The following is a 13009-nucleotide window of genomic DNA, read 5'->3' as shown; positions in this document are numbered from 1 at the left end:
TACAAATTTGGAACCATGGGCAACAAATAATTGAACTTAAATTTTACAAGAAAAGATAAATTGCAAAATATAGCAATGTACCTTTCCTTTTCATAGCTTTAACTTTTACCATAACATAAATAATATTTAATAACTTACTTAAATTTAAGAAAAATTCATGGCAAATGACATGGAAACAACCATTGCCATGTCATCATTTTCAGGTTAAAAGATGTTATAATCAGTTGAAAATTGTAAGTACATCGCTATATATAAAAAAAAGGATAAAGTAGGTTGCTATTTCTCCAACAAAATTACCTTTTTGAATGCAAAAGAAGCTAACAAGTTACAAGCCTACAGCAAGGAAATAACTAAACCAGACTCCATATTCTATCATATCATATCATGTCATGTCATGTGATGTGATGTGAGTATCTTTACTAATAGCAACCTTTATTTTCAACCTTACAATCAATTCCTAAGACAAGTGACACTTGTAAAAGCCTTGCATTTCTCAAAGTATGAAATAACATATTCAACTTATTTTCTTGAAATAACACCCAAGATCAAATCCTAATCTATATAAAACATAGAGAAACCTTAATTGAAAGATACTGTTTGAATTTGAACACCCATTATAAAGCATACAATCCATCAAGAGAATTATTTCCAGTTTTGTAAGATCCACAAGTCTCATCTACAGTGCTTAGATTCTATATTACTTCAAACTTTTCTTTCTCACTTAAACTTCAGGAAATATATGTATATATATATATAACCTCTGAGATCCCAAATCGATACCTAATATCTTCTTACTTAGAAGACTAAACTCCTTCACCATATCTAAAGATTAAGCACCCAATATATATGTCTAAGAAAGCCATGGAATGATGGAAGACAACAAACAAGTTCAGAAGGAAAGGAAAGAACAGGAATTTAAAAAAAGATTTTAAAAGGCTTTCCTTCAGAGAGAGATAGAGATAGAGAGAGAGAGAAGAACATGCCAGCACAGCAATTCAAATCTTGTACACCTGGACACATTTTATTGAAAAATAAAAAAGAATCAGAATTATACAAAGAAACTAAATTTGGAAAATTAAAGACGGGTTTAGAATTTTTTTTTTTTTACCAGTAGTTAAATAGTTTAATAATAATATCGGCCACCATAAGGTTGATTGCCACCATAAGGCCGCTGGTCACCACCACCATAGTAAGATGAATATGGACCCTCATACTGCAATAAATAAGATTATCAAAAAACTAAAAAATAATAACTTGAAAGTGCAATGGTGTGATAGAATACAAGTATAAATGAAATAATTTTACTCACATCATAATTATTATTATAGTAGTCTCGAGAATGCATGCCACTACCACCTCCTACAATAACAGAAGGATAATAATTAAAAATTAGGCTTCACATAAACATTTAATTATAGATTTTTTTTTTTTTAAAAAAAGAAAACCTCTTAAATGAGATGCAGGAGCTGAAATTGGAGGCTCAGGGTACTCCAAACGAGGCCGAACTCTGCTATGCTCCATATACACAGGATCCTGCTCCTAAAAACCAACAAATTTTTAACTGAAATATTTTTTATCCAATTATAGTATTGTACTTTCAACTTTTTTTCTTATTAAAACATTATACTTCAAAAAAATTCCCAAAATTTTTATGGTATTTCTACAATGAGTAGATCATTTTAATTACAATGTTGTAATAGAAATAAAAAATTGTAGTATGATATTATAATAAGCAAATCAAGAGAAGTACATTGCTATTTCTTGAACTTAACTTTAAATTTAAAAAAAGAGAGAGAGAGAGAGAGAGAGTAAACATACTGCATAATAAGGACGTTTTACACCACGTGAAGAATCTCCATATATGTAGGGGTCTTCATAGGGCCTTCCACCACCATAAGGTCTGTTGAATTGTTCTTCATGCATAAATGGTGGTCCTCTCATAGGCATAGGATGATGATGATGATGATGATTATGATTATGATGATGATGATCATCATCATATCTAGGTGGGAATGGCATAGGGCCTTGAGATTGCTGATGTGGACCCCTGAAATTATTCCATCTCCCTCCTGCAACATCAATTGATAGCTAGCTATGTGTTATGAACTTATGATGGAATGGAATTGTTCATTCCTTCACTAATACTTTATACTTTTCAACCAAAATATAAAAGTTTCAAGACAGTTTTCCAAATTGACCATTTTGACCCTGTTATTTCTGGTTTCACCGGCTGTTATATCAAAAGCCAAAATGATTAATTTGGAAAATTGTCCAAAAAGATTATGGTTTGACTGAAAAAAAATATAAGGTTATAGTGGTCAAACAATAAAAATTGCCCAAAACATAATGATTTAACATAAGTTGCCCTAATCTTATTAGGGTTTTAATGAGATTTTATCATGGTTAATTTTTAACTTTTGTAAATAAACAAGTCTATAATTAAAATGATGCAGAGAATAGAATCAAATCAATATGGCTCAATTAAAAAGAAAAGAAACACAAAAACCAATGATAAATATTCAAACAGATAACTCAATAACCTCTTCCAAAATCATGTCTCCCTCTGAAAGAAGGATGAGCGCCAGCTGGCGGGTAATCCTCTGCATAACCCATTCTACTGGTTTGACCATGTTGACCATATTGACCATGTTGACCATGTTGATAGAAACCTCTGCCACCTCGTGTAAATTCCATATTGTTGTTAGGATATGGACCTCTTCCAAAACCCCTACCTGAAAAAATAAACAAACATTATATATAATCAAGATTTCAACACTATATTATAGACCAAATTGTAACAAATAAAGTTTCATTTTTCTTTACACATATTCTTCACACAAAATAGAAAAATACTTACATTTCCTTGCTAATAATAGCAATATGTAAGAAATAAAGTTGAGATATTGGTAGCAAAATGTATGTTTGTTGCTATTATAGGTAAAAGTAAAGTGCATTGATATTATATTTATTTTTCCTTGTATATATTTTTTATATTAAAGTGTGTTTTATTTTATATAATACCAGATCTTTGAAAGGAAGCACCATTTCCATGACCATATCGAAAGCCTCCAGCTATTCCACCTTTCACAGCTTGAGTTTTAGGTGAAGGATTTGAAAGCCTTGCTTTCACTTTAATCTAGCAACATGTATAATTTGTTATACAATTGAATCAATTAAAGAACAATAAATAGGGTAGATTACAGGGGAAAAAAATTAAAAAAAAAAAACATCATATTTTGGGCAATTTTGAGATTTAACCAGTTATACTTTATTTTTTCCAACCAAACTATAAAATTTTCAGACGTTTTTCCAAATTAACCATTTTGACCTGATATGATATATCAGGTCAAAGTGGTTGATTTTGAGTATTTCATGTAAAGCCTGATATAACAAATTTACATGTGAAATGTGAAGGTCAAAACGGTTAATTTGGAAAAAAAGTCTGGAACTTTCATGGGTTTTATTAAAAAATAAATAAACTATTAGTGTCTAAACAATGAAACTGTCCAAAATATAATGGCTTTTTAAGGGTTAAGAAACTATTTGTTTTTTACAAAGCACCATATCTTTAAAAAAAGTACCATAAATGTGGGTAACGAACTATTTGTATTTTTTTTCTTCACAAAACACCATTAAAATAAAGGTTTTTGTGAACACAAAGTTCCAGTTGCTTATCAGATATTACTTTTGTAAAACAACCGTGTTTTGTAAAGAAAAAAAAAAGTTTGTTACCCATGTATGAGTTATGACATTAACCCTTTTTGTAATTTTCCCAGACCTTGTCTTTTTCATTTTTTCTGATCTGGCCCTCTTAGTCATTTTTTTCCAAATATAATTGTAAAATGCAAGGGTTTTTTTTGGAAAAACAAAAAAACAAAGTTGAGAATTTTTTCGGAAAAAATGAAAAAGTACAAGGTCTTTTTCAGGCAAAAAATAAAGTTAAGGTTTAATCCGGAAAAAACACAAAATATAAGATCTTTTATGAGATTAACCCAAAAATAAATAAACTATTAGTGGCTAAACTGTGAAAATACACAAAATATAATGGTTTCTTAAGAATTAATGTCACCAATAAGCAAGAAACTATTTGTTTTTTTTTTTTACAAAACACCATTGCTTTAAAAAGGTACCATAAAAGGGTAACAAACTATTTGGTTTTTTTTTCTTCACAAAATACCATCAAAACAATGGTATTTTGTGAATGCAAAGTTCCAGTTGCTTATCAGACACTACTTTTGTGAAACAATCTAGAATCATAAATTTTTAAAACACACAACAAAAAAAAAAACAGTAGAAATTAATCAATTATGATAAAAAGATCATGCTCTTACTTTCTCATCACCCAATTCTCTTTTATTCAACCCATCAATACAAGCAAGAGCAGCATCATGAGTAGTAAAATCAACAAATCCAAAATCTTTCCTTTTAGCAGATGACATATTTCTTGCAAGCATAATCCGATCAATAACACCATAACTTTTTAAATATTCTCTAACAATGTCATCATCCCAATGAGGTGGCAATCCATCAATAAACACAGATTTAATCTCTTTTAAAACCTCAGGATTAGGTTCATGTAAGGGTTCAGCAAAAGCTACTTTTACAGTTTTATCAGGGTGACCAAATATAGCATCAGGTTTTTGAAGCCTTTTGAATGCCAGCATGGCATCCGGGTGTCCTGAGAATTCAAGAAATGCAAACCCACGATTTAATCCTTCGTGTTGAGGATCAGACACAAGTGTGATCTTTTCAAGACCTTCTACACCATAATCTTTGAGTTTTTGTCTTATCTGTTTTGCAATATATGAATGTTGTTAGAAAGTTATCTACTTAAGTTAGAACACTACAACAACTACTGCTTATGAAAATTCAGCTCACAAAGAAGAATAAACAGTGGTTTTTGAGTTGTGAGTATAGAAAAAGAAAAAGAAAAAAAAGCAGATACAATCAATAAAGTTGAAGGTGGAGTAGGTAAATATTGTATGGATGCACAAATAATGAAAGTAAAAGCAGGTATTATGAATAAAGCAGTGGTGTGTGACTAAAGACAAAAAAAAAAAGAGTAGATGCAAAGCAGATAAAAGCAATAAAGTTGAAAAAGGTAAATACTTTACAGGTACACAAACATTGAAAGCAAGTACTAGCAATAAAGCAATGATGTGTGACTAAAGATAAAAGCAATAAAGGTAAGGGTAAAGTAGGGAAAGGTTAAAAGGTAGATATTGTATGGATACACAAACTGTGAAAAAACAGATACTAGCAATAAAGCAGTGATGTGTGACTAAAGAAAAAAAAGCAGATAAAAGCAATAAAGTTAAAGGTGAAGTGTGGAAAGGTTAAAAGGTAGATATTGTACAGATAAACAAACCGTGAAAGCAGATACTAGTAATAAAGCAGTGATATGTGACCATAGTAAAAAACAGATACAAGTGATAAAGTTGAAGGTAAAGTGGGGCAAGGTTAAGCAGCATATACACAAATATTGAAAAAAAAAAATTCAAAATGAAATGAGAGATGTTGGCCTTACAGCTTCTTTTGTCCATGTATTGCAGATATTGCCCAAGAACAAAGTATCATTGTCCTCACTAGGTGCAGTTCCACATCGCTTTCCATGTATCTAATAAATAATAATCAACTTTTATTAGCATTTTATACTACACAAACAAAAATATAGTATATTAAAAGAGAAGCATAAACATAAAGCCATAAACATAAACATACAACAGGGTTTTTCATTTGGGCTAAAGCACGTGCTACATGTTCCTTATTAGCAAATCTCACGAATGCATATCCTTTGTTTTTATTGGTTGGAAGTTCTTTATGCATTCGGATATCAATAACCTCACCAACATATTGAAAAGCTTTCTTTACTTCTTCTTCTGTGGCATCTCTATCTAATCCACCAACAAATATCTCAAATTCTTTCCTTCTTTTTCGCTCCTCTACAGCTATTTTACATTCTGCTTGTTCCTCTTCTAACCTTGTTTCACTTTGCTCTTGTTGTTGTTGTTGTTGTTGTTGTACACCCTTGTCATCTTCTTCATGAATGTCATTGTCATTGTCCTTTTCTTCATCAGTTAAGCATACACGTTCTTGTAGATCTTCTTCTCTTTTTACTTCCTTATTCAGATCTTTCTCCATTTCAACTTCATCATCGTTACATTCCATTGGCTCCTCTTCAATCTCAACTTTTTTCTCTTTTTCATGAACATCAGTAGCTTTTTGCTTTTCTTCATCACTTAAGCATACATGCTCTTGTGGACATTCTTCTCTTTTTACTTCCTCATTCGTATCTTTCTCCATTTCAACTTCATCATCATAACACTCCATTGGCTCCTCTTCAATCTCAACTTTTTTCTCTTTTTCATGAACATCATTGTCAATGTCATTGTCTTTGTTCTTTTCTTCATTACTTGAGCATACATGCTCTTGTAGGTCTTCTTCTCTCTTTACTTCTTCATTCATATCTTTCTCCATTTCAACTTCATCATCATTACATTCCATTGGCTCCTCTTCAATATCAACTTTTTTCTCATTTTCCATGATGTTTTCTTGATTCTTAACGAGTTGCTCAACTTCAGGTTCCTCTTCAGGTTCTTCTTCAGGCTCCTCTTCAATCTCAACTTTTTTCTCATTTTCCATGATGATTTCTTGATTCTTAATGAGTTGCTCAACTTCAGGTTCCTCTTCAGGTTCTTCTTCAGGCTCCTCTTCAATCTCAGCTTTTTTCTCATTTTCCATGATGATTTCTTGATTCACAATGAGTTGCTCAACTTCAGGTTCCTCTTCAGGTTCTTCTTCAGGTTCTTCTTCAATCTCAACTTTTTTCTCATTTTCCATGATGATTCCTTGATTCACAATGAGTTGCTCAACTTCAGGTTCCTCTTCGGGTTCTTCCTCAGGTTCCTCTTCTTCCTCTATTCGAGCTTCTACAAAGGGTTCTTGGATCTTTAAGGATTTATCATCAATGGTTTCTTTATTTTCCTTCTCTTTTGTTTCCATGTCTTCTTTCATATCCACTTCTGGTTCTTGTTTATCAATGGCTTTTGCAACATCTCTTAAATCAGAGCTTTCAACAGAGGGCTTAACATCAGTCCCCTCTTCAACATCCTTCATAGTATCTTCATCATCTTTTAAGGGCATACAAACATCATCAACATGTTCTTCCCCTTTGATAGAGTTTTTAGCATCACTTGGGCTAGATTCTTGCTGCTTTGCATGTTCCATATCCTTCACCTCCTCGAAGCTATCTTTTTCTGTGAGTAATTCATCATCGTTTTCATCTGAAACTAAATCAGGCTGTACCTTAGCATCAGCCAATTTAGGTTTTTTCTTGATAACAGTCTTTTTAACCACTTTCTTAACAGTCCTCTTACTTCCAGACCTTGTTCCCGGAGTTGCCTTGACTGTGTCAGCCTGTGGTTTTATTGCACTAACTGCATGCATAACATCAAAAACTTAGAACTTACATCGATGCAGGATAGTGAATGTACTGCATGGTATTCAACATAACGATTACCATGATAATGATCATGATACCTTCATGTTATTTAGAAAATTGAATGTAAAAACGGAATACTATGGAGAAAACAAAAGTAACTACTTCTTTTTTGGACTTGATCATTCATTCGAACTATGCACATGAAGAAAACAAAAGGCGAAGGTATACATAAATCAAGTTTGAGGTTTGACTATGTACCTGGTGTTTCTGGAGTTGTTGGTGTGGTATCGTTGGTCGCCATGGTCTTCCCTCTAGGGAGGGAAGCACGCTTAGGAGTAACCGTGGGTTCAGATGTTGATTGCTGGGAGGCATTGCGTGGTGGCGTGGTAGGGGTTTTAGTTGCCGATTTTCTAGCCGGTGGGGTTCTTTTTGCCGCAGGGGGCGATTTGGGATTGTCTGTTTTTCGAGTTCTCATGATGAAATCAAATGTTGATTGGATTATGCAGAAACAAATTGAGATGGAATTAGTATGATGGCTTTTTAATTGGGAAAATATAGAATCAAACCCTAGATTTTGCTAAACAAAGGAGTGGGAAGTGGGAACGGTGTTTCTGGACTCCGGTTGAAGGCGATGAGGACATGAAGTTCCGTGTGATGTTCGGATGCTTTCGGGTTTTGTCTTTGGGTCCGATCTAGTTGAACCATATTTTAAATCTCTCATACACGTTGACTTATCTCCCATCAACTTTAACCATAACAATAAAAAAACAATATACACATAGAATACTCATATATTGTAGATTTATTACATAGAAAAAAAGTGAAATTCCCTAATCTAATAAATAAAACTTTTTTCACTATGTGGCAGTCAATTAGCCCCTTCCCCAATCGAATTATCCCACCTATTCCATGTAAGTGAATTTTCGCTTATGCTCCTGCTCCTCTAATTTGTTGCATACCGTATTAGGTGTATTGATTGAAGATGTTTCCATAATCATTCTTCAATTTCCCATAAATTAACTCTCGACCTGTGATTTAGTCGAATCGAATCCCTACAAAACGGCAATGATAAGTTAAGCAATTCATATAACCATCATCTTATCTTGGAAAGTATTAATCTAAAACCTCAAAAAATCCGGATATTTTAAATTTTAAATGAGATTTCAATTGATTTTCTTTCTCTTTATCATTATATGACAGTATAGATATAGATAGTTTACAATCTTTTGCAAAACGTTTTCAAAAAAAGTCTTTACTGTTTTCGAGTTTATTCTTTCTCAACTAAGAAAATCATTACACATTCAAAAAAAAGTTTTGGATTTTCGTTCAATTCCATTCGAGGAGCACGCTTAATTTTTATTGAAGTTTTATCATTGACTTGTATATATTAGTGTGTATGTGTGTGTGTGTGGTGAATATGTTAGGTCATAATTTGTTGGTTTGGGCTAGGCATCTATCTGTATAGGTCTGATAGGGTTTTGGGTCATGTAATATGTGTTTGAGGTTGTGTTTACGGCCGAGTAGGGTTCACGGTCGTGAACATGTTCACGGCCGTGAACGTGTTTACGACTGGTGGTCATATAAATAGCGTGTCAGATGTGCCATACGTGTATGTGTGTGTTACAAGTGTACTAGACGTTTACGGTTGAATACAATGTATGCATTGTTGGAACTTCTTTGCTTCTACTCCTTCTAATTCTTACTGTTTTTGCATCTTGATTGTGTTTGATCACTGGTTGGTTCGCGTTTGTGGGACTTACAATTAGTATCAGAGCCATACCGGTGTCAAAACGTATTCAAGTTGTGTTTTTGGTTGAAGGATTCTTCGTTTTCGTCATTATTCAAGTGGTTTGTGTGTTTTCTGCATTAGATCGTGAAGGTTCAAGGCAAAAGGAATCGAAATCAGCATCAAAATCATTTGTTCTCAACTGTTTATGGGTGTTTGCGGTTTCACTGTTTGAAGTGTTTACGGCCGTGAACTCTATGTACGGCCGTGAACCATTCATCTTCATTGACTGTGTTCTTCTCAGTTGAACGTGATCCATTCATTGGCAGTGAACCATTTATTGACCGTTAACCTTTGTTTGGACCGTGAACTGTTAGTTGACCGTGAACCGTGAACCGTGAACTGTTTGTGAACCGTGAACCTTTGTCTGTGTACGGACGTGAACTCTTTTATAATTATTTACGGTTGCTTTTCCTTACAAACCTTTATTTTCAATTAAGAAATGATAAAAAATTAAAAAAATGGAATCACAAACTTTAACAGCTCATCAGGAATTGGACTCAATTATGGGTACCACTACTAGAATCCCACGCTTGTTATCTGCTGAGGGTTTCCCTGAATGGAAATACCGCATGGAAAAGTACATAAAGATGAAGGACTTCAAGATTTGGAGAAGCATCTTGAAAGGACCAGTTCAAATCACCACAACACTTGAGAATGGAACAGTCATTGACAAGGAGTTTGAAAACTACATCGATGAAGACTTTGAGAAAATGAAGAGCAATAGAAAGCACTCGCCACACTCATCATGGCCCTATCTCCAGAGATTGCTCAGGGTTTCAGAGAATACACTTCTGCAAAAGCTTTGTGGGAAGCATTGATTGAGGTATACGAAGGAAACGAGGATATGAAGCAGAGTCGTCAGGACATGCTTAGGCATAAGTTTAATATGTTCAATCATATTCTGGGAGAATCCTTAGAAGCTCAACTGCAAAGGTTCATCACTCTCACTACTGAGATGAGCTCTGCTGGTATTTTGGTCACAAGGTCTGAGATCAACAAGAAGCTACTGAACTTACTGCCAAAGTCATGGGACATGAATGTCTCAGTGATCAAGAAGATGAAGGACCTCAACCGTCTGAGTCTTGCAGAAACCATGGCGATTATCAAAGCTTGCGACCTTGATGACAAGCAGAGGGAGATAAATCATGTAAATTCATATTCCACTGCTAACCTTGGGATCTCATCCAACAGTGCCTTCTCATCATTCACCACTCCACAACCTCAAACCTTTGTTGCTCCACAACCACAATCTCATGTTGTTCCACCGATGCATAACATTCAACCATCCGTGCTTTATCAATAAGCAGCCTCCTCCTCGAAAGCACCCATTCCCACTCCTGCTCCCAAAGAAACTGATGAGAACATGGCTTTAGCAACCGGACTTGTGAACTGCTACAACGCCTTTGTGGCTGGCGAGCTACCTCCTCAGCTTGCTTTTGCTGACCTTGATCAAATACATCCATAGGATGTTGAGGAGATGGACATCACATGGTAGATTGCTATGGATGTGTTCAGGGCCAAGCAATTCTCCAAGAAAACCGACAAAAACAACTAGGGAATAAACGCGGAGAAGAAGGTCGGCTTCAACAAGGGCAAATTAAGATGCTTTAACTGCCATGAACCTGGTCACTTTGCTAGAGACTGCCCAAAGCAAGACAGGAGGGAAAATAGTGAACGAACAATGGTGCCAGACGGAAGAAGCATGGGAGCTACCACCAACAACCAAACGGCGAATCTGGCAGTAGTGGCTCAGTCATTTGACTGGGAAGATCAGATTCAGGCCCTGAACATCGCAGGACCTGAAAATGCTCACCTTGCCCAGATCAATGATGTCCCAGAAGAAAAAGCTGAAATGGACCCGGAAGAAGAAATGATGGAGCTGCAATTTGCCTTTATGGTACAGACTACCCCAGAGTTTGAAAAGAAGGAGGTTAGTGAAATCTCTTGTTCTCAAACTTGCATTAACACTGTTAAATTTTTACGTGAGCAAATTGAATTGATAAAAAGGGAGAACGAGGACCTTAAACATGAGGGGTACAACCTTAGGAAAGGCCAGAAACCATTAAAAGAACAACTAGAGGCCAAGACTAAGGACTTTAGGAAATTGCAGGAGGAGTACAGTAACAAGTGTGAGAACTATAATTACATTAAGAAAGAACTTGCTGTTGTAACTGAAGAACTTGACACATTGAAGATCCGTTTTAAAAATGCTGATTTTAACTTCAAGAAATTCGATGTGTCAAGTGAAAAAGTTGAAACTATGATTGAAAAACAAATGAAATGGAAAGATAAAAAACAAGTAGGTCTAGGATATGAGTGTGTCCCTCCTCCTTTCAATCACAACTATATTGCTTTACCTTTGACCCAAGAGGAGATAGACAGAGAACCATTTCTTGTGTATGGCAAACCTGCTATACCCGTGACGGAGAGTAGTGCTAGGGAAAAAGATACTAACATTTCTACTTCCCATGCAGATTCATCTCTAAGTCAAGGAAAGCAGGAGTCTGGAGAGAATAATGCTAATAATAATTCTGTTTTGAAAAATGATGTTTCTGTTTCAAACAATATTGTTTTTGTTTCTAAAACTGATGATTTGATTGGTGATGATTCCGTGTCTAATTCTGATGCTTCAGATGTTGCTTGTGGTGATGTGTCTAATAAATCTGATGTTTCTGTTACTAGCACACACACTACACCTATACATGTCACACAACCTGAATCATGCACTTGTACATGTGGAAAGAGTAAGGGAGTTGATAAGAAAAATAAACCAGAAAAGAGAGGTTCCGGTTTTTGCGACAAAAAGCAAACATGTTTTAACTGTGGAACCGCTGGTCATATAGCTCGTAATTGTCCTAATCGGGAATTTGTTCATTTTTCTGCGCCAAGAAGAGAAAATGAGTCACGAGGAAGGTCTCTCACGAGAAAGTCCTCGAGATCTCGTCTTCGTGATGGTGATTGGAATGTTCGTAAGGACATAAAAAGGGATGAACTTAAAAAGGATAAACAGGTTTTCAATCAAACAGCCAGAGGTGCTTTGACGAAATCGAATGCGGCTAAGCCAAGATCGATATCGTCAAAGACAGCGTCTGGATCCTCGACTAATCCTAGCCGTCCAATCGCTCAAAACAAAAGAAAAACATTTCAAAATCACCTGTGAATATTTCAAAACCGAAATACCAATGGGTGCCCAAAAATCAAAATATCCAATCATCTCAATTTTCAAATGGTGCTTCTGGTAGTGATTTAAAATCAAAAATTGAAAATGAAAAATCTGTTGTTAATGTCAAGGGAAAAACCAGTGTTGTTATGTCCTGGGTTCCTAAATCTCATTAATCCCGCGCATTGTGCAGGAACAGCTGCGGGGGGAATGTCGTTTACGTCGACAACGTTTGTTCCAGGCACATGACCGAAGACATCTCCCAACTGCACGACATTCAGACATTTAATGGGGGGGGGTATGTTTCCTTCGTGGGAGGTGAAGGCAGGAAGATCACTCAGAGAGGAACTGTCACCAATGGAGTGCTAAGCTTTGAGAACGTCAACTTTGCTCCCGATCTGAAGCATAGTTTATTGAGTGTCTCTCAAATCTGCGACAAAGGCTATTCTACCCACTTCACTGATAAAGAATGTCTTATCTTGAAACCCGGTATCATCATCCCTGAAGACTGGATATTGGTGAAATCAAAAAGAGACGGGAACGCTTACATCATCGACATGAATCATAATATCCCGGAACAAGTCACGTGTCTCTTCTCTAAAGTCTCATAACATAATGT

General features: G+C 35.1%; 1 protein-coding gene across 1 annotated transcript; it reads right to left on the bottom strand.

Annotated features, from left to right (window-relative positions):
• Positions 1-614: 614 nt before the first annotated feature.
• Positions 615-8111, bottom strand: LOC145108879 (uncharacterized). Its single transcript, XM_079045966.1, has 11 exons — positions 7700-8111; positions 5722-7436; positions 5528-5617; positions 4332-4790; positions 3022-3136; positions 2541-2732; positions 1819-2069; positions 1446-1539; positions 1310-1359; positions 1109-1213; positions 615-1010 (listed from the first exon to the last, which is right to left on the bottom strand). Exons 1-10 carry the CDS (start codon positions 7914-7916, stop codon positions 1124-1126), a joined length of 3273 nt encoding a protein of 1090 aa, XP_078902092.1. The 5' UTR covers positions 7917-8111; the 3' UTR covers positions 615-1010; positions 1109-1123.
• Positions 8112-13009: the final 4898 nt, after the last annotated feature.

This window comes from Lactuca virosa, chromosome 4 (assembly GCF_052849685.1).
Source record: "Lactuca virosa cultivar CGN04683 chromosome 4, Lactuca_virosa_CGN04683_v6, whole genome shotgun sequence".
NCBI classification, from domain to species: domain Eukaryota; kingdom Viridiplantae; phylum Streptophyta; class Magnoliopsida; order Asterales; family Asteraceae; genus Lactuca; species Lactuca virosa.
Note: the sequence above shows the minus strand (reverse complement) of the source record. Positions and strands in the feature narration are given on the sequence as shown.